Source organism: Lepus europaeus, chromosome 11 (genome assembly GCF_033115175.1).
Source record: "Lepus europaeus isolate LE1 chromosome 11, mLepTim1.pri, whole genome shotgun sequence".
Taxonomy (NCBI): domain Eukaryota; kingdom Metazoa; phylum Chordata; class Mammalia; order Lagomorpha; family Leporidae; genus Lepus; species Lepus europaeus.
Genome location: NC_084837.1, coordinates 15,690,715 through 15,712,113, shown reverse-complemented (window position 1 = coordinate 15,712,113; position 21,399 = coordinate 15,690,715). Strand labels below are relative to the sequence as shown.

Here is a 21,399-nt window from a genome sequence, read left to right as displayed (position 1 = left end):
AGAGAAATAAAACTGTCTTTGTTTGCAGATAGCACAACGCATACATAGAAAATCCCAAATTTTACCAGCAGGAAAAAATAAAACCCTGAAACTAATAAAACTCCTAAAACTTCAGCAAGTCAGAGGACACAACATCAACACAAAAAATTAATTATATTTCTGAAAACTAACAATGAACACAGGGAAAATGAAAACTGAAAATATAGTTCTATTTTCAGTTGCTTCAATTCATGTAAATCTAATAAAATATACTAAGGACTTATATATTAAAAACTATAAACTACTGCTATAAGAAATTAAAGAAGATTTATATAAATGAAGGTATATATATCATGGATTTTAACAATCCACATGGTAAAGCTTTACGAATTGAGATATATAGACCTAACAAAATTCAAACTGAAATCCCACTGAGATTTTTTTGTAGAAATAGAAAATATTATTCTAAAATACATATGGCAAAGCTAATGAACTATAAAAATAATGTTGAAAAGAGGAATAAAAAGGTTAAAATATCCTATCCAGTTTTAATTCTTATTATATAGTTACTATAATCAAAACTGTAGGTACTGACAAAGTGACAGAACAAAACACAGAACCTAGAATCAGTCTGCACTAGTGGAGCCAACTAATTTTTGACAACTGCATAAAAACAATTCAATAGAGGGATAATCATTTTTTTAATAATTGTGCTGGGATAACTGGATATCCATGGGAAGTGGAGGGAAATCTAAACTTCTCATCTTGATTTTAAATAAAAATCAGCCTAATACAGATAATAAACTAAAATGTAAAACAAAATATTAAATTTTTTAGAAGAAAATGTTTATGAACTAGAGATTCTTGAAGAGTTTTTAGACATTACTTTGAAAGCATGTTCCATGAAAGAAAAATAATAAGTTGGGCTTAATCCAATATATTGTTAATGTAATAAAACTTTTTGTATGTGAAAGATCCTGTTGAGAAGATGAAAAGAGAAGCTATAGATCTAATAATTGGCTCATATATCTAGAATATAGAACGAAACCTCCACACTCAGCAGTAGAAAAACAAAATCAAATAATCTAATTTTAATAGGGCAAATAATATAAAGAGACATTCTGACAATTCATTTTTTTAAAAAACTAAGTATATATCCATCAAACCACTTAGCAATCTTACTCATAGGGATTTTCTCAAAGAATAAATTCTTATGCCCACATAAAACTCATTGGCAAATAAACATAATCATTTTATTTGTAATAGACAAAAACTGAAAACAACCAAGATGTTTCTAAATAGGTGAATGGGTAAATAACCAGTGCGACATCCACACCATGGAAGACTATTCAGCAATCAGAAAGAACAACAACACAACAATGTAAATGGATCTCAAAATCATTTTGCTAAATGAAGAAAACCCAACCACAAGAGGTCAATAATTCCACACGTATGACATTATCAAAATGACAAAAACACAAAAGTGGAGAATAAATCAGCAGCTGACGGGGTTAAAACTTTCAGAGGCTGAAAGAGGTAGTGATTATGAAGGGAGAGCAAAAGGAGGTCTTATTATAAACTTGGTCTGTGTCTTAATTTCAGTGGTCATTACAAAATCGACACATGATTAAATGACACAGAAACCCCCCCCCACACACACACACACACACACACATCAGACCAATGTCAATTTACTGGTGTGGTATATTGCACTTTAACTTTGAACTGTGTGCTGTGTCTAGCAGACCTCTCTCTTCCGTCACTGCAATACTGCGAATTCATATTTATTTTAAAAGAGCTTTAGAGTATTTCACCATAGTGGGTTTTCTATTGAAGTAATAAACAATAACACTCACTTCCAATATCCGGTCTCAGTTTTTTATCATATTCTCTTAACAACTTGTTGAGAATAAGAGTCACGTCAGTGTCTTGGGACTTTGGAGCCAAGACCCACTTTTGGTTTGATGATGAATCTTCATATTCATCCTCTTCCACCTTTCTGGACCTGTAGATATGACACAAAATGTGGTATATTAGTTGTAGTTATAGCTCCAGGAAATAATTTAAGGCTGTTCTATCCAAGTGCTGCTGAAATGAGTAGACAGTCCCCGGTACCCTCAGCTTCCTCATATGTATTACCTATTAACTTAAAACTAAGTTGAAATGTAAATTAGGAAGAATTCAGTAGAAAGGATGCTATTAACATGGCATGGTGTTTCCATTAAATGTAACAAGACCATTCCATGTCTAAGTTAAACTATAGATACTGTGATAGATAAATCAATGCCAGATCAACCAACAAGCAATAAGCCATCCTTGGATCAACCTTGAGAATCTCTTAAGGTCAAAGCACAAACTTTCCAAATGTTTTTTTCATAGGGTAACTTTACTGTATTGCTTCCACATCCCACTACCAAGACCTCATTTTTGTAAAAATGAGAGCAGCTTTTGCAGAATGCACTGAAGAATGTAGTTAAGTCTGAGTTCTGTGCTTCTCTTTAGACTGGAACAGGGGTTTCCAGGCAGGCACGCACACGCACACACACACACACACACACTCTAAGGTGGTCTCCTTTGCTAGCACTCATGTGGTGAAAAGGAATGAGATGGTTGGTGATTAGTGAATGTCTCCTTCAACACAAACCTATTCATCTCTTGCAGAGCAGACTAATACAGACATTAAGAATTAAAATATTTCTAATATGTTTCTGTAACATTTTGGGTTCTTAATAAATCAGTCCTAGTGAACTTGTTTCCTGCAGGGCTCAGCATGACAGCCTCCACTCCCGGTTGACACACACCGACAGGAGTTCTCAAACAGAGAGGCCTCCAGATGACAAGCATGTTTTCTCCCCAAGAGAGGTCGTCTCGACAGCACAACCATTCAGGCTTCGAAAGCAGAGTCTCTGCCTGCTTTAAAGCAGAGATTATTTGCAGGTGGACTGCCATTGGCTCTGGCAATAAAGCTCTTTCCTTTCCAGTTTGTCAGTGTGCATGCTTTGATGATTTTTTTTGTCACACAAGAGAACAAAAAACAGGATTTAAAAAAAAAAAAAAAAAAAAAACCCTGCATTGAGGTATATGTGTTCTGACGGGAATGAGCCTGTCTCTGTTTAGTTTCCCAGATAGAAACTAAAATATTACTACAAAGCCAGGGGAATTGTGTTCAGGGATATTAAGTTGCTTAAAGTTAATATTAAGAATTGTATAAATAATCTACAGTGACATGAAATTAAAGAAAAGAACAAACTTTTAAAGTTCATTCTTTCTACTTAAGTCTTTGGAATCACATACATGTTTATATGCATATATGTCATGTATTAAATATGTGTCTTTTATGAATGTTAACTAAGCATAAGATATATTACAGCTGTGTCCAGACATTTTGAACCTGGATGAATATACACTTAAGATTTTGATAATGAATATATTGCATTCTTCTCCCAGAATGACTTAAGATTTTCCTAGGCTGCTCTTAAACTTTAATTCTATTTCTTGAATATATTTGGCTACAAGGTTAAAATAAATCATTAATGGAAGCTATAAATTGTAGTGGATTTTTGTTCATGCTGAACATTCACCATCAATAGGCACTTATAAGATTAAGGGCATATATTCATTAACAGCTATGCTACATTTCATTCTTTATAAAACTGATATTTTGGAAATAAGACTAAAATTTTAAATGTTACTCCAAATTATTTTGTTATCAGGAATATTAATTTTTATCATTAGCAATCAAACAACAACAAAAAAAAAGTAGGCTGAAATACTTGGATAGCTGGGACTCAAGCATTGCTCACAAGACCAATCAAGTCATTCTAAAAAAAAACCTCCTTCCCACTTGTAGTACAGCTACCCTCAGCTGAATTAAGTACCTTTCAACTCAGCGCCGAAGCTTCCTGTGTGCTGTCTCTGCCTTTTGCCCTCTCCCCTTCTCAACACCACCCACCCACCCCCCATCACCCTGTATCCCACTACAGAACCAGACAAGGGTCCCCACACTCTGCTGTCTTCTATCACCTCAGTGATCATGTAGACAGATGGAGCACACTCACCAACTTTTCATCATTCTCTGTACACACAGCCTTACTTTCTGAAAATTACTGGGAGCTACTTGAACAACAGGTATTACAATGAGGCTAATTCTCCCTCTAGTGGTGATGGGAGAGCTTTTCTGAAATTGCATAAGCTCCCTCAGAGGCCTGGGCAGTGGAACGGGGAGGCTGGGAAAGGGAAGACAGGAGCATGCCCTCCTGCCTGTTCAGCAGGGACAGCCAGATCCCCAGCTCTGTGCCCTATGGGGGTGGACCGCGGGCAGACTGGGGCTGAGATGCGCTCGTCACCTCAGCTGTGAGCACTGCGCTCCTCCAGAGCCTGAAGACGAAACAGAAGCCTCAGCTAGCTAGTGTCAGACTATCAGCCCCTCAGCAAAATCTGTGCTTTGAGAAAAAAAACAAATCCCATCCCAGGGGACCCACTAGAATGTGACTATAACAGAAATTTTCTTTTTTCTAGATTCTAAGTGTGTTATATACAATCTTTATGAGCATTCTGTTGCTGAGATTGTTGGACGCTCAACACCATCACTGCAATTAGCTTTTTCTTTAAAATAAATTGGTGATGATGTAATGCCATTGTCAGACAACTGCTCAACCCTCAGATGTTATTTTTATGCCTTTCACTTTCTCTTTAACCAGAAGGACAAAGTCGGAAGTATTCTTAACACTACAAGGAGATCCTAACGCTCATAAGGGAGTTAAGCACCTGCAAGGCATCACCAAATTCAGGTGTGACTTGGTGTGTTCGACTGTATAATAAACTCATCCATGGGTGTCGGCATGGGCAGCCTCCCTCTTCCCAAGAGGGAGCTGTCAAGCCACTGTCACAAAGGACAGCTGTCAGAAGCTTCTCCAGGGAACTCCTACACCAGGAAGGCATTCCAGAGTGCAAATGAGAACACGCTCAGAATAAATAACACATAATAAATAACTGTCATGTTTTGAAACAAGACACTGGGCATCAGATTATTTTACAAGTCTGTGAAACCCACTCAAACATCAAAGACACTGCAAAGTAAAGACATGCAGCAATAAAATTTGGCCCTTTTTCAGCTGATATGCAATCTTTATTACAAAGGCTTAGGAACCTGTATTAAAGTAATTACATCTGCCTTAGGTGAATGAAAGCATGAAGAATCCCAAGGGATTTTATGTGTATTTGGCAATCCTTAGAAACCTGACTGCTTCAAGTCAGATACTAAGATGTTTTCCCACTGAACACACAAAGAAATGAAGACAATGGGCAGTTTTCCTTCTAGAATGTTAAGTGTCTATGATTACCTGACCCTCAACTGCTAGGCACTTCGAGTTGGTGGCAACAGAAAGTCTTGAAGCTGGGACTTCCAGGGCTAGATGACATGCCTAGAGCTGTGTGCCTGAGTCTCCATCTAAACATATATACCCAGGCAGAATCAACCACAGAAGGCACATTTCCATTTCACGTTTCTCTTCCCGGCTCCCTCCTTAGACAGGAAGAAACTTCAGCTGAGCGGCCTCATTGAGAGAGCTGCCTATGAGTCACCAGTAAAGTTTGCCTCTCTTGCTCTCAACTCTGCAAAGACCAATGGTTTAGAGGGGAGAGTCCGCGCTTTCTTGCTCACAGTAATGGGGGTGAGAACTCAAGGCCTTCCATGTTTTTGCAGGATTTATTAATGATTCTTCCTAGCTTCTGGGTACTTCACAAAAATGAATGAAAACATCCTAACAGCTGCAGGGCGTGTAACCCATGAGGATGCTAGTTCTCTAACTCCCAGATCCAGGAAATGGAGAAGACTCGAAACAAGAGTGTTTGGGGAACGCAGGTGCACAGAGATTCCTAGGATGAAGACAGGAGGATTTTCAAAGCACAGGGCAGGGTGAAAGTTCTAGCCATCACTACAGGCTAGGAGACAGGGTTAAAGAAGCCAAACCTAGATCTCCAGAAGTGTTTACAGCCTCAAGCTTTAACCCTTTCGGTCCCACTGCCTTTCCTCTCTTCCGAGAGCTTCACTTAGCAGGTTGGCGTTCCAGCAGGAAGGCCAGGGTAATCATGGTGAGGTAATTTCTTACATTTCCAGGGTGAAGCCTTACTATCGATCTCAGCATGCTGGCTTCACGGGGCGTGTATGTGCCTGTGTGAAAAGTGGCTGATGTTCATGGAGTGTGCGTGCCTGTGTCTGCAGGACTGGGAGGGAAGCCCTTTCCCGGGACGCTGAGCTGCCTCCAATCTCCCTCCACCTGCCTGCAGCCCATTGGCTCCCCCAGCCTGTTCGAAACAGGAGACCCAGGAAACCCGGACACCTGGGTCCTGAGATATCTGAGAATGATGAAACTGTTATAGAATGTCAGTCAATGTGCGCACCCCCTGGAACATGGAGGGTGGGGATAGGGGGTAGAAAAGGGGACACACGCTGCCGCTGCCCTGTGATCCTGGTTTTCAAACCCCCTTAAAATCACTGGATCCTACTAGGGGCCAGGGGAAAACCGCTTAACCTCAGAGTCTCCACATCACCGGCGGAAGCCGCTCAGCGGGGAGAGGCGGACGGCGGTGTCCGGAGGAGACGGGACAGGTGAGGAGCGGGCAGGGACTCTCACAGCCAGCCATGCCGCAACCCAGCCGACGGCCGGGCGCGCCAGGGACTCCCCGCCGACAGACAGCGCCCCCCACCCCCCGCCGCTGCCCTGCCGCCCGGCCCGGGCCTCCCGGGGATGAGGGGCACCCGCGCCACTTACCGTGCGTGCAAGCCCGAGAACAGGCAGAGCAGGAGCAGCAGCTTAGGGGCCATGGTGTCCTGGAGCTCGGCACGCGGGGTCGGAGACCTGGGGCTGGGCGCGGCTTTCTCCACAGCGCCAGTCCCCGCTCAGGCTCTTCCCCGCCCTCGCTGCCTCCGAAGCCGCGGGCTGCGGTGCGACGCCGGCTCGGGGCTGCCGCGGCGGGACAGGTGTCTGCTCCTCCCGAGGCTGGCCGCGCCCCCGACGGCCAGCGGGTGTGCGCGCGGCTCCGCGGGGCGCACGCGGGGCGCCAATCCCGCCCGCGCCCGGGCGCTGGGTCCGCGTAGCCGGGTGGCGGGAGCAAGTGGGCAGCGGAGAGCCCCTGGCCCGGTAGTCCCGCGGTCCCGCGAGGCGCCGCCCACCCCGCCAGCAGCCGGGCGCCGGTGCCCGGGCGGGGGGCTCTGCGCGCGGTGCGCCGCCGCCGCCGCGCGCTCGGGGGTGGGGGCCGCTCAGGCAGCGCCTCTGAGGCGGTCCCGGCTGGGAGGAGTTTCCCCAATTCTCCGCGTGACAACGCGCAGGGCGAACAAGCCAGGTTTGAATGGACTCGGAGTTTGAGGCCAGGCAGGGGGAGGGGAGGTTGGGGATCCCGCCCGGAGCCGGAGGACAGGGCGCAGCGACTGACACGTCGACGCTGAGAGAGCCCCCCGAGTTCCTCTGGTTTCCACACAGCAGTTTTTCTCCAGGCCCCCTGACCTCCCGGGGCGTCCTCGTTGAGGGACGCCATTGCGAAGGGCTGAGATGGTTTGCTGGAGGCTGACTCTCCATTGCACACGTCTCGTGCCAAGTTGGCTGACCCACACATGCAGCTACGCGCCTGTGCTTGGAAAGGTGGCTTGTTGGGGAATATTGGGCCCAAAGCACCCGCGGGGTGTGCTGGTCTCACAGCAGAGGTGAGAAACAGTATCAAAGGGAGAACACACAATGACCGTAAGTGTAAAACAAAAGGCGCTGTTTGGTTGGACCATGAAGTTCACTTCGTTCCATGGATTGTAATTTTCCAAAGACTGAAATTGCGTTTGTATTTCCATTTGTAGCAATTACTCAGAAAGCTAGCTTTCACCGTGTAAGTGTAACAATACCAGCATAGCGTAAATCCACTCGTAATTTTTCTTTTCTATTCCAAAAAATTCGAGACTGGCGCTGTGGCATCCTATATGGGCTCCCTTCTATGGCCTGAGAAAGCAGCAGAAGATGGCCCAAGAGTATGGCAAGTCCTTGGGCCCCTGCACCCGCATGGGAGACCCAGCAGAGGCTCCTGGCTCCTGGCTTCGGATCGGCCCAGCTCCAGCCATTGGGGCCATTTGGGGAGTGAACCAGCGGATGGATGACCTCTCTCTCAGCATCTGCCTCTCTGTAGCTCTGTCTTTCAAATAAATAAATAAATCTTTAAAATATATATATTTTCATCATTACACCATCCTGCCTCTCTGGGCAGGAGTTCAGTAGACCTTTGTTATATGTTTCTTTGAGTAAGATTTTTTATTCTTATATTTATTTTTTGAGCATGAATACAAATGGTAATAAGTGGTTTATGAAGAAACACACTAGTCCTTGATGGTTTTGTAAAATATCAGCATCATGAGAAGTCTCTGGGATTCTTTGTAAGCAGCGAAATCACTGGAGATGAAAATGTGAGGCTCTTTTGCCATCGCTGTGCTGCTGCTTCTTTCCCTTTCTTGCATCTATTCATTATGCCATTATTGTGAGTGATGCAATATGGTGTCTTCCGGGGTTTGGAATGCCTTACTCGATTTATTAAACTTAGTAGGTCAGGTCAGTACACTTGAACACTTTACCTTGGAAATCCCCCTTCCCATGGAGCAGTCTGCAACAAGATTTTTTTTTTTTTTTCCAAGCCAAATGAATTGAGAGAAGGAAGATTTCAAAGCAAGCTTTCTGGGCATAAGTGTGAAAGCAAAATGCAAGGTCAATAATCTTCAAAGTAAAAGCCATCAGCCTTTGATTTTTCTCCTTTGCCCAGATTGACCGGCGTGGGACGCTTTGTGGAGCATGCGCAGGGCGTGCTCTCCATCCTGCCTCAGCCTCTCCATCTTCAGCGCCGGAGGAGCTGATGGTTCCACTTGGACATTCGGGATTTACCCTCCCTTCCCCAGGCTTGCAGGAAAAGAAAGGGAACTACGTGGAAAGCAGACCTGCCGCAAGTCAGTGCTCAATTATGTAAGGTTGGGGGATCGTGCCACAAAACCAAAGCGTGTACACTTCTGCGAATAAGGAACGTATTCCAGCCACGCGTGCTGTTTGCTTTTTTCCTTCCTCCTTTTTGAGTTTTGCATCAGGTCCCCCACGGGGGATTTCGGGGGAGACCCGGGCTGGCCCGCAAGGCGTGTGGGTTGAGCTGCATCTCTGCAGGAGGCGGGAAGCAACCGGAGGAGGCGGGGAGGCTGGCAGCTCTGGCTACGGAATCCTCCTGTGGCTTCGCTCAGAAAATACTTCTCAGGATTCCTTCCACAACCTCGCTTCACCTCCTACAGGCGCCGAGGAGCACAGCCGGCTGCGATGCTGAACACCTAGGTCTCTCCATCAGCTGAGCGTTTTCTTTGTGCCTCTTGGAGTTCTCTATTTGGAATTAAATCTCTCCCACTCTCGAAATTACAGTTCTTAAATTGTATCATGGTAGTTTCATTTATTTTCCTCCCAGTTAAAAATATTATGGAAGGATAATACACATGCAACAAAATACACATGTCCCAAAGCATGTCTCAGTGAAATGCCACACAATGTAGATCATAGGTTCACGAACAGCAGGTGAATAATATCCAGGTTACCATATGGAATATTTGCCCTGTGCTCCTTTCCTGTGCCTGGGACATCTTCAAAGTCAATAGCAAAGCCAGTTAACTTCTATGTTGTCTTCTGTCACAACAAACTGATTTTGGCTGCTCTTACATAAACGTAATCATATCACATGCTCAATTTAGTGCTGGTTTCCCTCATTCAATATTATGTCTGTGAGATGTACCCATAGGGCTGCATGGAGCAGGCATTTGTTATTTATTATTGTTGTTGCACATTGTAGTTCATTGTGTGAATCTAGCACCCATATTTATTTCTTGTCATGCCAGCAGACATTTGAGATGTTTGAAAATTTGGGATATTATGAACACTGTGTGTATGTCTTTCTGTGGACATATTTGTTCCTTTCTCTTTTATATTTAACTAAAGTATAATCCCTAGATCAAATAAAGAAGAGTATTTCTCATTCAAAATTAGTAAAGAAATTTCCAAAGTAGTTGTATCCATCCACCAACCAAGGGCTATGCATATACATTCCATACTTAGCCTTGATGGAATATGACCTTCTCATGTGTGTGTGTGTGTGTGTAGTATCATTTAAGTCTTTTCCATTTTAAAACCAACCTGTTTGCCTGCTTTTGGTTTTTGGTATGTATTTTTGATATTAGTCTTTTATTATAGGTGTGATGAATATCTTCTTCCAGTCAGTTGTTTGCTGTGACATTCTCCAAATAGTTACTTGTGTGAACATTATTGTTTTGTGTCCTATTTAGCAAGTAATTACCTTCCCAAGGTCATGAAAATAGTGTACTATGTTTTCTTATAAAAGCTTTTAACGAAAGCTCCTCTTATGAAATGAGATTCCAGGGGTGCATGTTTGACACTGCTTAGGACACCCACGTCCTATTTCGGAGTACCTGGGTTCCAGTCTGCACTCCCATTCCCAGCTTCCTGCTAATGCATACCCTGGAAGGCAACAGTAATTGCTTAAGTATTGAGATCCTTGCTGCCCACGTGGGGGAGACCTAGATTGACTTCCCAGCTCCTGGCCTCAGCCTGGCTCAGCCACAGGTGTTGCAGGGGTTTGGGGAGTGAACCAGCAGAAAGGAGGTCTCTTTTCTGCCTGACTCTGTCTGGGACTCTGTTTCTAAATCTTTCAAATAAATAAATAAGAACTTTTACAAAAAAGATGATATTCCATTTCTTATTAATTTGCCTAAGTGATTTTATTTATGAATCAATGCTCCTCTTCATACAGACAGCTAATTGATATAGAATAGTTTATGTAAAACACCATCCTGTTACCACTGATGTGGTTACACATAAGAATGCATCCTATTCTGGACCTTGTTCTCTATTCTGGCTACGGAATCCTCCTGTGGCTTCTTTGAGAAAATACTTCTCAGGATTCCTTACACATTGTCTAACTTACATCAATGCTATATACTTTTAAATTACTACAACTTTTTTTAATATTTATTATTTTAGTATTCTCAGTTTTTAGTGTCCTATGTTGTTTGCATTTCCATATAAATGTTTGAAAATTTTATCCCCAATTTTTAAAATATTCTTTGACACAATCACAAACTTACAAAGAAATTTGTGAGAATAATACAAAATATTTCCATAGGATATTATCTAATCCATAGAGCAGGTCTAATTGTTCTGGAAGTTCCAATAGCATATTCAATAGAAATTTTCCCCATAGTCTAAGAACTCATTCAGGATCACACATTTCATTAGATACTGCATCCCTTTAGTCTATTTTTAATCTGAAACAGCTCCTTGGATTTTCTTGGTCCTTTGTAACATCAATCATTTCAGAAGACACGGGTTTTTTTTGTAGAATGCAGTTCAATCTGAGTCCATCCACTACTTCCTCATGAAGATATTCAGGTTAAGTATTTTTGGCAGAAATATGACACAAATTAAGTTACTTTTCTCAGCATGACACATTACGAGTTACACAATGTTGGTTTGTCCTATTATAGATAACATAGATCATTTGGTTAAATTGTTATCTGCCAGCTTTCTCCATTAGAAAGATAATTTTTTTCTTTTATAATTGATTATTCTTTAGGAGAACTAGTTGACAATATTTATCCTAGTTTCAACATATTGGCATTTCTTGCCTGCTGGTTGAAAAATGGTAATTTTATAGCTGCATTAGTTGGCATTATATCATTAGGAAGCACTTTTCCTCTTCCTCTGCTGTTGTTTTCAGTGTGGGCTCACGATTTCTTGCTTCACTGAATGCATTACTATCATTACTTTTTGTTATTCTCAAATTATGGAAGACTTAGAGAATAGGAACCTATTCAAGCTGATTCCTAATTTCATTTTTTTTTTTAATTTTTATTTTTTGACAGGCAGAGTGGACAGTGAGAGAGACAGAAAGGTCTTCCTTTGCCGTTGGTTCACCCTTCAATGGCTGCCATGGTTGGCGTGCCGCGGTTGGCGTGCTGCGGCCGGCACACCGCGCTGATCCGATGGCAGGAGCCAGGTGCTTCTCCTGGTCTCCCATGGGGTGCAGGGCCCAAGGACTTGAGCCATCCTCCACTGCCTTCCTGGGCCATAGCAGAGAGCTGGCCTGGAAGAGGGGCAACCGGGACAGAATCGGTACCCCAACTGGAACTAGAATCCGGTGTGCTGGTGCCGCAAGGCGGAGGATTAGCCTGTTGAGCCACGGCGCCGGCCCCTAATTTCATATTTTTAAAGCAAATCTTTACAGCTTATTGTAGTTAATAGGAAAATAAAATTGCCTATGTCTAGGTGTTTACTGTGATGATTTGCTATACATACATGTAAGACAGTAAGCAGAGTCAGGCCAGTCAATGCGTCCTTTGCCTCTTATTGCTATCTTTACTTTAGCTCTGTGTTTTTTGGAGCAACAAAATTTTTCAGGCTCACATTTTCTTTTTCCCAGCCCTTGAATTTAAAATTTCTGCTTCCTTTTCAGAGAATGATATTTAGAAAACAACATCTAACTGTTCTGAAGTACTATTGCTTTGAGGCTTTCTAGAAAACAGAGCTTGACAAAAAATGTCGTAGATGAGGAACCTTCAAACAGTCATATAAAAATAGAATTAAAAATAAGTTGATCTTTGGTGCAAAATGATTTTGAAACCATGCATAGTTTTTCATAATATTCATTTCCCATGAGCTTTTGGAAGATAACCCTTGGGCATGGATTTTTTAAAAAAATTTTACATCAAAATGAACTTCTTTCATTTCCATTTTTCATGAACTGTTTGAAGTACTGTCACATGATAAATAATAGTGCAATTATACTATCTCCTGACAATTAATGAATATATACAATTGTCTGTAAAGCATAATTCCTTACTTCTGCATTTTCTTAATTTATAAAGCACTTCTTCAAGAATTCTCAATAAAATTAATGTGTTTTTTAAGTAACTCAGCCTACAATGAACACAATATTGTTTCAAAATTATTGTAACATTTATACAATGAAAACAAGACCTTTAGTTTGAGTTCAGGGTTTATTTTCAGACCTTTTCTTCTCCCTTTCAACTGAAGAATACAAAAGGATAATTAATATACTGTCCCCCAAAGTTATTTGGTTTAATTTGTTTTTTCCTCCAGTGCAGTTATGTTATTGATTTAAGGTGGAGCTAGGTTAATTTGTTTTGTTTGTATTCAACTTTAGAGCTTTCTCCATTATTGAAGGTTGAATCTTATTTTTGAATATGTAAAATTTAACATGATTCCAAAAATTTTAAACTATAAAAAAATTAAAGTAGGAATGCCCTAAAGAAAAAGTGTCAGTACACACATCTCTTCTATCTGCATCCAACCTATACATGCACACATCTTTTATATAACAGATTCCACTCATGTCTTCTTTATGTTTCTTTTTACAAAAATAAACAGATAATCTAGTATTTTCTCATTTCTCCCTCTTTTTGACATAAAACATACAAGATGTATTCACATTGCTTCTTCAACTACTTCAATAACGTACACTGGAAATACATGTGAATTTAACTGTAAATATCATAATTTTTTTGCTTTCTTTCTTTATCTGAAAGTCAGAGTTACAGAAAGTGAGGGGCAGAGGCTGAGATAGAGGTATTCTATCACTGGTTCACTCCCCAGAAGGCTGCAATGGCCAGGGCTGGGCCAGGCCAAAGCCAAGAGCTTCATCTGTGACTCCCATGTGGGTGTAGGGGACCCAAGCCCTAGGTCCATCTTCTGCTACTTTCCCAGGTGCATTAGCAGGGAGCTGGATCAGAAGTAGAGCAGCTAGGACTCTAATCAGTGCCCATATGGGGTAGTGCCACTGCAGGTGACAGCTTTACCTGCTATGCCACAGTGCCAGCCTAATGCCATAATCTTTATGTCAATATACTTTATTGAGGTATTTTTATAATTTCTGATATTTTGCAAATGCATAAAATCTGAACTATATAACCCCATGTATAACTATTTTCATATTGTTCAAACTTTAGGATACATGCATAGACAGATGTTACCAAATTTCTTTTCCATATGGAAATTTTTTCCATTTCACATTTCCATTTTCAATGAATGATGGTACGCATTTCTCTATAACCTTGTTAATAAAGTGAATTTGAAAATATGTTAAGTTTTACCAAGATTAAATTTTAGAAATGATGCCTTAATGTAATTTTCATTTTCATTTTCTTATTGTTAGCATAAATATTGAATATTTTTAAATGTTTAAGGACATCTCATAGTTTAGTAAATTATCTTTTCACATTCTCTACATATTTTTCTATCAAATTTCTTTGTATCTTGTTTTCAAAGTTTGAGAATTTATATGTTTAGATCTTGTATATGCATTTGTCTGTATGTGTAAGTTGCAAATGATTCCTTTCCATTTGTCTTTGATTTTGCTTGTGCTTCTCTCATTATGCATTTTAGAAAATTTTCTCTAATCAAATTTATTAACATTTTATTATCTTTTTTAAAAGATTTACTTATTTATTTGAAAATCAGAGTTGCACAGAAAGAGAAGGCAGTGTGGGAGCTGGGCCAATCTGAAGCCAGGAGTCAGGAGCATCTTCCAGTCTCCCATGTGGGTGCAGGGGCCCAAGGACTTGGACTATCTTCTACTGCTTTCCCAGGCCATAGCAGAGAGCTGGATCGGAAGTGGAGCAGCCAGATCTCAAACCTATGCCCATATGGGATGCCGGCACTGCAGGCAACAGCTTTACCTGCTACAACACGGTGCTGGCTCCTATTTTATTATTATCTTTTTAGTGGGGGAAGTGAGGTTTAATTTTTATTCCAGGTCCTTGCCTTCTACTTAGAGAAACAATTTAAGTACAGGCACATATACAGTGCACAAAATGATAAAGTTTATTTAAAAAGTGAGACCACACACACACACACACACACACATAGCCATGAGTGTTACCGGAGAAATTGCAGGGTTCTTGTCTTCGCACAAGAAAGAATTCAGGCGTGAGACAGAGAGTAGTGGGAGGCAAAACAGCAAGGTTTATTAGGAAGGAACATCTGTAAGGACGGATGGGCACCTCTCCAGACAGAGCCTGAGAGACTGGGTGGGGGGAAGGAGGGAGATTATATGTTGAGTGGAGAGATTACACCTGACCAGGCCAGGCAGGCGGCTCAGCAAAGATGCAGAGAGCTGAGCGCAGTCCAGTTGAGGCTGGGTTTTTTTTTTTTTTTTTTTTTTTTTTTTTAATTTTTGACAGGCAGAGTGGACAGTGAGAGAGAGACAGAGAGAAAGGTCTTCCTTTTGCCGTTGGTTCACCCTCCAATGGCCGCCGCGGTTGGTGCGCTGCGGCCGGCGCACCGCGCTGATCCGATGGCAGGAGCCAGGTGCTTCTCCTGGTCTCCCATGGGGTGCAGGGCCCAAGGACTTGGGCCATCCTCCACTGCACTCCCTGGCCACAGCAGAGAGCTGGCCTGGAAGAGGGGCAACCAGGACAGGATCGGTGCCCTGACCTGGACTAGAACCCGGTGTGCGGCGGTGCAAGGCGGAGGATTAGCCTAGTAAGCCGCCGCGGCGCCGGCGAGGCTGGGGGTTTTTAAGGAGATGGGTCTTGCTTCCCCACCTCTGCTCCTCTTGGAACAAAAGGGCTTTTTGGATGTAAATAGAAAAACTTCTCTTGAAGGTCTGAAACAAAGGACTTTATGGATGCAAATGTTATCAGACAGGAGGAAGGGAGCAGGGTGTTTGAGATGCAGATACTAGGCTGCACCTGGGAGATTGTGGAAGATTGTCAGGCAGAAGGGGGCAGGGCAGGATGCGAGGGCCAGGCTGCCCCTGAAACTTTATCGGGATGACTTTGAGATGCAGATGCATATGCTGGACATAGATGTCTTCTCTTTAGGCCTGTTACACACACATAAGCTCATAACTGACTTCCTACCTAACAATGAGTAAGGGGTGAAATGAACCAGAAAGAGAAAAGGGGTAGGGGAGGAGAAGTAGAGAGGCACCTTCAGCACCTCCTCTAATCCTGGTCTGAAAAGAGAAGGACAGGGACCCCTCCCAATTGCAGGCCCCTTTTATGAGGCAGAAAGGGGAGTGGCATGACACCTTCCTCCCCCTCCCAGTCCCACCTCCCACTCCCCCACCCCACCAGATCCTGGGTGAAAGAGGTATATCCTGGGAAGTGGAGGTTTGATGAACAATAGGAGAATAGAATTACATGAGGCAGAGGCTTGTGGGCTGCAGGCACCTCCAGTTCCATGGTCCTAAACTAAATTATTCCTTATCATTTTGATTTGGGCACACAGAAACCTTTTCCATATACACATTATAAAATAATTTGCCCAGGATTTATTCTGGTATCTGATTTCATTTTTACACTTAATAGCTGTGGTCCATTTGAATCATATTCTTATGTACTATGTATGATATGGATATGATTTTTCAAATCTCTACCCAGATCTCCCCATACTACTTATTCAAAAGTTCAACACTGCCCATTGATTTGAAATAAGCCTTTACTTTCTGGTTTTGCTATTTTGAACACCCTACTCAACACTGTAATATCTCCCAGAGGAAGTGTTCCTTCCTTTGGAACTGAAACCTCTAAACAATTTGAATCTAAGGTCAATGGGAAGGGAAGAAAAACTTTATTACGTATTTATACCTATCTGTTGGCACAACTGAGTCTTCAAAAGACTATTCTCATGTTACTTGTAGTGAATTGAGTGTCTTGATTGGAGGCAATGCTGAGTAGATTTCCATGTCAAAAGATGAGCATTCTTCTGTAAGTACAGAGAAGGTAGTTATGGTAGAAAATTATGGATGGGGAAGAAAACTTCATATCCTGTGTCAGTGTCTATTCCATTGAGAATGGACTGCTACTCCTTCCATATTAAAAATCGTCTAAAGCAGTCAACCTACAAAACTAATCACCTGGGGGAACGGCGCCATATCAAGCATTCACTGTTGGTCTCTGATGCTGACATGTTGGGTATTCAGTGGTGAGTGAGAGACCATGTTACTGAGCCCTTGCCCAACTTCCAACCCTGCCACCACAGCCTCTATGTTCATGGTACATTGGGTGATAGCATGAGTGTTTGGGGAAACAGGCTGACTGTTCCCAAAATGGGTGGTCCTATCCACTGGATTACCAAGACTTTCTTTTGCTAAAGTTATCTGTTGGTGAATATTCACAAAGGGCAGATGAGAGACCTTTCAAAAGTTCATGGCAATGCATATTATTATAAAAAGCTTTGTGTGGATCTCAAATTTTTTGCACCAATATTAATTTATTTTTAATTCCGTTTTCTTTGAAATTTTGAAGTCCTCCATATATATCTTCACATTCTGTCCACTCACTCTGAGTGTATCCACATACCTTGTCCCAAGACCACCTTGTCACTAATACTGCTATTAGTTCCCTCTGAAGTCTTTGAGTCTAGTGATTTTTGACACTTCATGCCCTGAATCAACAGATAATGGCTGTGGTGGTTAATCTTGACTATCAGGGGACTGGGAAAGTACTAAGCCAAAGAGGTATGATGAGTGCACATGGAATACAACAGATATCTTAGGGCATCTCTAATTATTTCCAATGGAAATCCTCAACAGCCCAATTCAAGAAAGACTCCTCATGGATTGTACCCTCCAGGGTTATCTCATCAAGCAAAGAACCATGACTGGTTGAAATCTTTGCTGAGGTAAAGAGAGTATGAAATGATGAATGCATGAAAGTATTTATAAATGCATTTTATAACCAGGAGGCCAGTTTCAGAAATGAAAAATGAAATAAGTATGAATACTATTTTTATTTTGGTACGTACATGTTTGCACATACCAGTATTTTTTGTTTTTTTCCCTGTATTATCATCATATTTAATATAAAATGTGCTAACAATATTTAACTTTATTGCTCAGTATTTTATATCTCAGTCCCTAATCAACTGACTTTAAGTTTTTTCTGTAGGACTTACCTAGTCAGTTGAAAAGAGGTGGACTGTGGTGTCATTTTGATGAGTCAATTTGGTTAGGGATCTGTAGATCCCAATTATTCAGTGATGTACTAAACTAGCAACTGTTGTAAAGAGATTTTACAGATGTAATAAAAGAGCCTATATAGTTAACGGTAAATTGGAGATATCTATCCTCAGTAAGTCTTACTTAATCAGTTAGAAGGTCTTAAAAGCATGGCAGAGGCTTTCTGGAGAGAGGCAGAGACAGAAAAAGTGACAGAGGGCAAAATAAAGACAGAGAAATGATTCCCCCCTGCGGGTTTCCTGCAATGACCCAGTGCAGATTGTTTTAAAATCTTGCAAACTGAGAGGCCTACAGGGTGAGTCAGGTTTAACCCTGGAAGTGGGGACTGTGGAATGGCTTCCCTGGTAATGGCAGAATGAACACATGTAGTGATTTGTGCCTGTTGATTTGTGCCTGTCATGCCTGTGTAATTATTAGTTATATATCCCTCTTGAAAGTGTCCTGTTGAATGATGCAGTCTTAATTTAATTCCATTGTGTTTTGTTTTGTTTTGTTTTTTTTTTTTTTTTTGGACAGGCAGAGTGGACAGTAGAGGGAGACAGAGAGAAAGGTCTTCCTTTTTGCCGTTGGTTCACCCTCCAATGGCCACTGCGGTAGGCGCGCTGTGGCTGGCTCACCGTGCCGTTCCGATGGCAGGAGCCAGGTGCTTCTCCTGGTCTCCCATGGGGTGCAGGGCCCAAGCACTTGGGCCATCCTCCACTGCACTCCCTGGCCACAGCAGAGAGTTGGCCTGGAAGAGGGGCAACCGGGACAGGATCGGTGCCCCGACCGGGACAAGAACCCGGTGTGCTGGTGCCGCAAGGCAGAGGATTAGCCTGTTAAGCCACAGCGCCGGCTTCCATTGTGTTTTGAGAATACATTTTGTATAATTTCAATCTCTTTAAAATTATTAAGATTTATTTTATGGTATAGAAAATATTCTTTCCTGCAAAATGGCCCATGTGCACTTGCAAGGAATATGTAAGCATTATGCTATTGGATGAAGTGCTCATATCAGTCAGGTCAAGTTGATTGATAGTGCTGTTCTTGGTTTTCTACATCCTTGCTGACTTTCTTTCTGTGTTTTTCCATGAATTCTTGAGAGTGGAGAATCGAAGTCTTGAACCACCATTGTTGTACTGTATGCTTCTTCTTTCAATTCTGTTAGGTATTGCTTCATATATTTTGGCACTCTTATTAGGTGCATTAACTTTTTAATTATCGTATCTTTCAGATGAATGGACAATTTTATCACTAAAATGCCCTTCTTTGTCTCTAGTAATACTTTTTGTACTAAAGTTATTTTTTTGTTATGTGTGTGAGCATTCTAGCATTCTATTGACTACTATTCACCTGATTTATCATTTCTATCATTTTACTTTCAAACTTTGTGTTTTTGCATCTGAAATGTTTTTGGCATCATATAGTGAATGAAGTTTTTTATTCATTAATCAAGTCTGAAAGTCTCTTTCTTTTGATTGGACTACTTAATATATTTCCACTTAAAGTAATTAGTAATACATTTGGAATTAGAGCTGCCATGTTGGTATTTGTTTTCTGTATATTTTATATCCTCTTTGTCCCTATGTACACTTTCCTGTCTTCCTTTGTGTTAGGTATTTTCTAATACATCATTTCCATTCCTTTGTTGGCTTGTTTACTATTTTTGCTTTTACATATTTTCTTAGCAATTACCCTGCAGATTAAATGTTTCTTATCTTAAAATAATTTATTGATTTACTTAATTTCAACAATATATAGAAATTTTTATTCAAATATAGTGCCCTGTGCTCCTACTATTGTAATAAAGGCATCCAAATTAATACTTATAAACTCAACAATATAATATCGTAATTATTATTTCAAGAAATTGTATTTTAAATCAGTCATGGGAAAAAGAATAAATTATATGTTGTGTTATATTTACACATACAATTTTCTTTTTTTTTAAAAGATTTATTTATTTGAAAGTCAGAGTTACACAGAGAGGAGAGGCAGAGGGTGAGGTCTTCCATCTGCTGGTTCACTCCCCAGTTGGCAGCAATGGCCAGAACTGGGTCGATTCGAAGCCAGGAGCCTGGAGCTTCTTCCAAGTCTCCTATGCAGGTGCAGGGGCCCAAAGACTTGGGACATCTTCTACTGTTTTCCCAGGCCACAGCAGAGAGCTGGATCAGAAATGGAGCAGCCAGGACTCAAAGTAGCTCCCATATGGGATGCCGGCACTGCAGGCGGCGGCTTTACCTGCTAAGCCACAGTGTCGGCCCCTATATGTGTAATTTTCTATACTGGTGTTTTTCCTTTCCAATTCTTTTTGATCTGAAATATTTCTTTTGGTATTTTTGAGTAGTAGATCTGCTATTGATGAATTATTTCCATTTTTATTTACCTGGGAGCTTATTTACTTCAGTTGCCCTTTTGAAGGATAATTTTGCTCAATATATGAGTTTTGGTTGACAGACTGCTGTGCCCCCTTCTCTTGGCACTTTGACTATATTACTCCACTGCTTTCTGGCCTCTATGGTTTAATGGGAATTTAGTTGTTAATCTGAAGACTTCTTGTGTGATTATTTATTTGAGAGGCAAAGTTACAGAGAGCAGGAGACAAAGAAGGAGGTCTTCCATCCATTGGTTTACTCCTCAAATGTCCACAATGGCCACAGCTGGGCCCATTTGAAGCCAGGAGCCAGGAGCTTCTTCTGGGTCTCCCATGTGGGTACAGGGTCCCAAGCACTTGGACCATCTTCCACTGCTTTTCCAGATGCAGTAGCAGGGAGCTGGATCACACACAGGCTTAACCTACGAGGCCACAGCATCCGGACCCCACTCTTCCTTTAAATATCTCTTCTTCCCCTTTATCTCTTACCTATCCTGGAACTCGAAGTATGCAAATATTGGTCTGCTTGATGGTATTCCATGGGTCTTCTAGACTATGCTGATTTTCCTCATTCTTTCTTCTTTCCATGCCTCAAACTCTATCATTTTTATTGACCTGCATTCAAGTTTGCTAGTTCTTCTACCTGCTCAAAATCTGATGTTTAAGCCTACTAGTCAATTTTTCATTTTACTTATTGTATTTTTAACTTCAGAATTTCCATGTGGTTCTTCTAAAAAAGGATTTGCATTTGGGAACACATCAACCTGTTCTTCTTCAATTCTTTAAATGGTGTTTCCTTTAGTTTTACAAACATATTCAGTCAGTTAAGACTCAGTTAAGAATCCTATTAAATTCTACATCTGAGCAACCTTAATGCCAGTTTCTTTTGATTGTTTTGTTCTCTGTGAATAGCCTGCACTCCCTTATTTCTTTGCTTGATTCCTGATATTTGCTGAAAACTGGACACAGAGCATATATATTTTTGAAGGACTTCTGAAAATTTACCTGCTACA

The 21,399-nt window shown here is 41.4% G+C and overlaps 1 protein-coding gene across 1 annotated transcript in view; it reads right to left on the bottom strand.

Moving 5' to 3' along the window:
• Window positions 1-6,805, bottom strand: part of GABRG3 (gamma-aminobutyric acid type A receptor subunit gamma3) — a 651,067-nt gene extending 644,262 nt beyond the window's left edge. Inside the window, exons 1-2 of the mRNA XM_062204567.1 lie at window positions 6,753-6,805; window positions 1,836-1,984 (exon numbers count right to left, since the gene is read on the bottom strand). Of these exons, the coding sequence (XP_062060551.1) occupies window positions 1,836-1,984; window positions 6,753-6,805 (202 nt within the window). The remainder of the gene's footprint in view (window positions 1-1,835; window positions 1,985-6,752) is intronic.
• Between the last annotated feature and the right edge of the window lie 14,594 nt (window positions 6,806-21,399).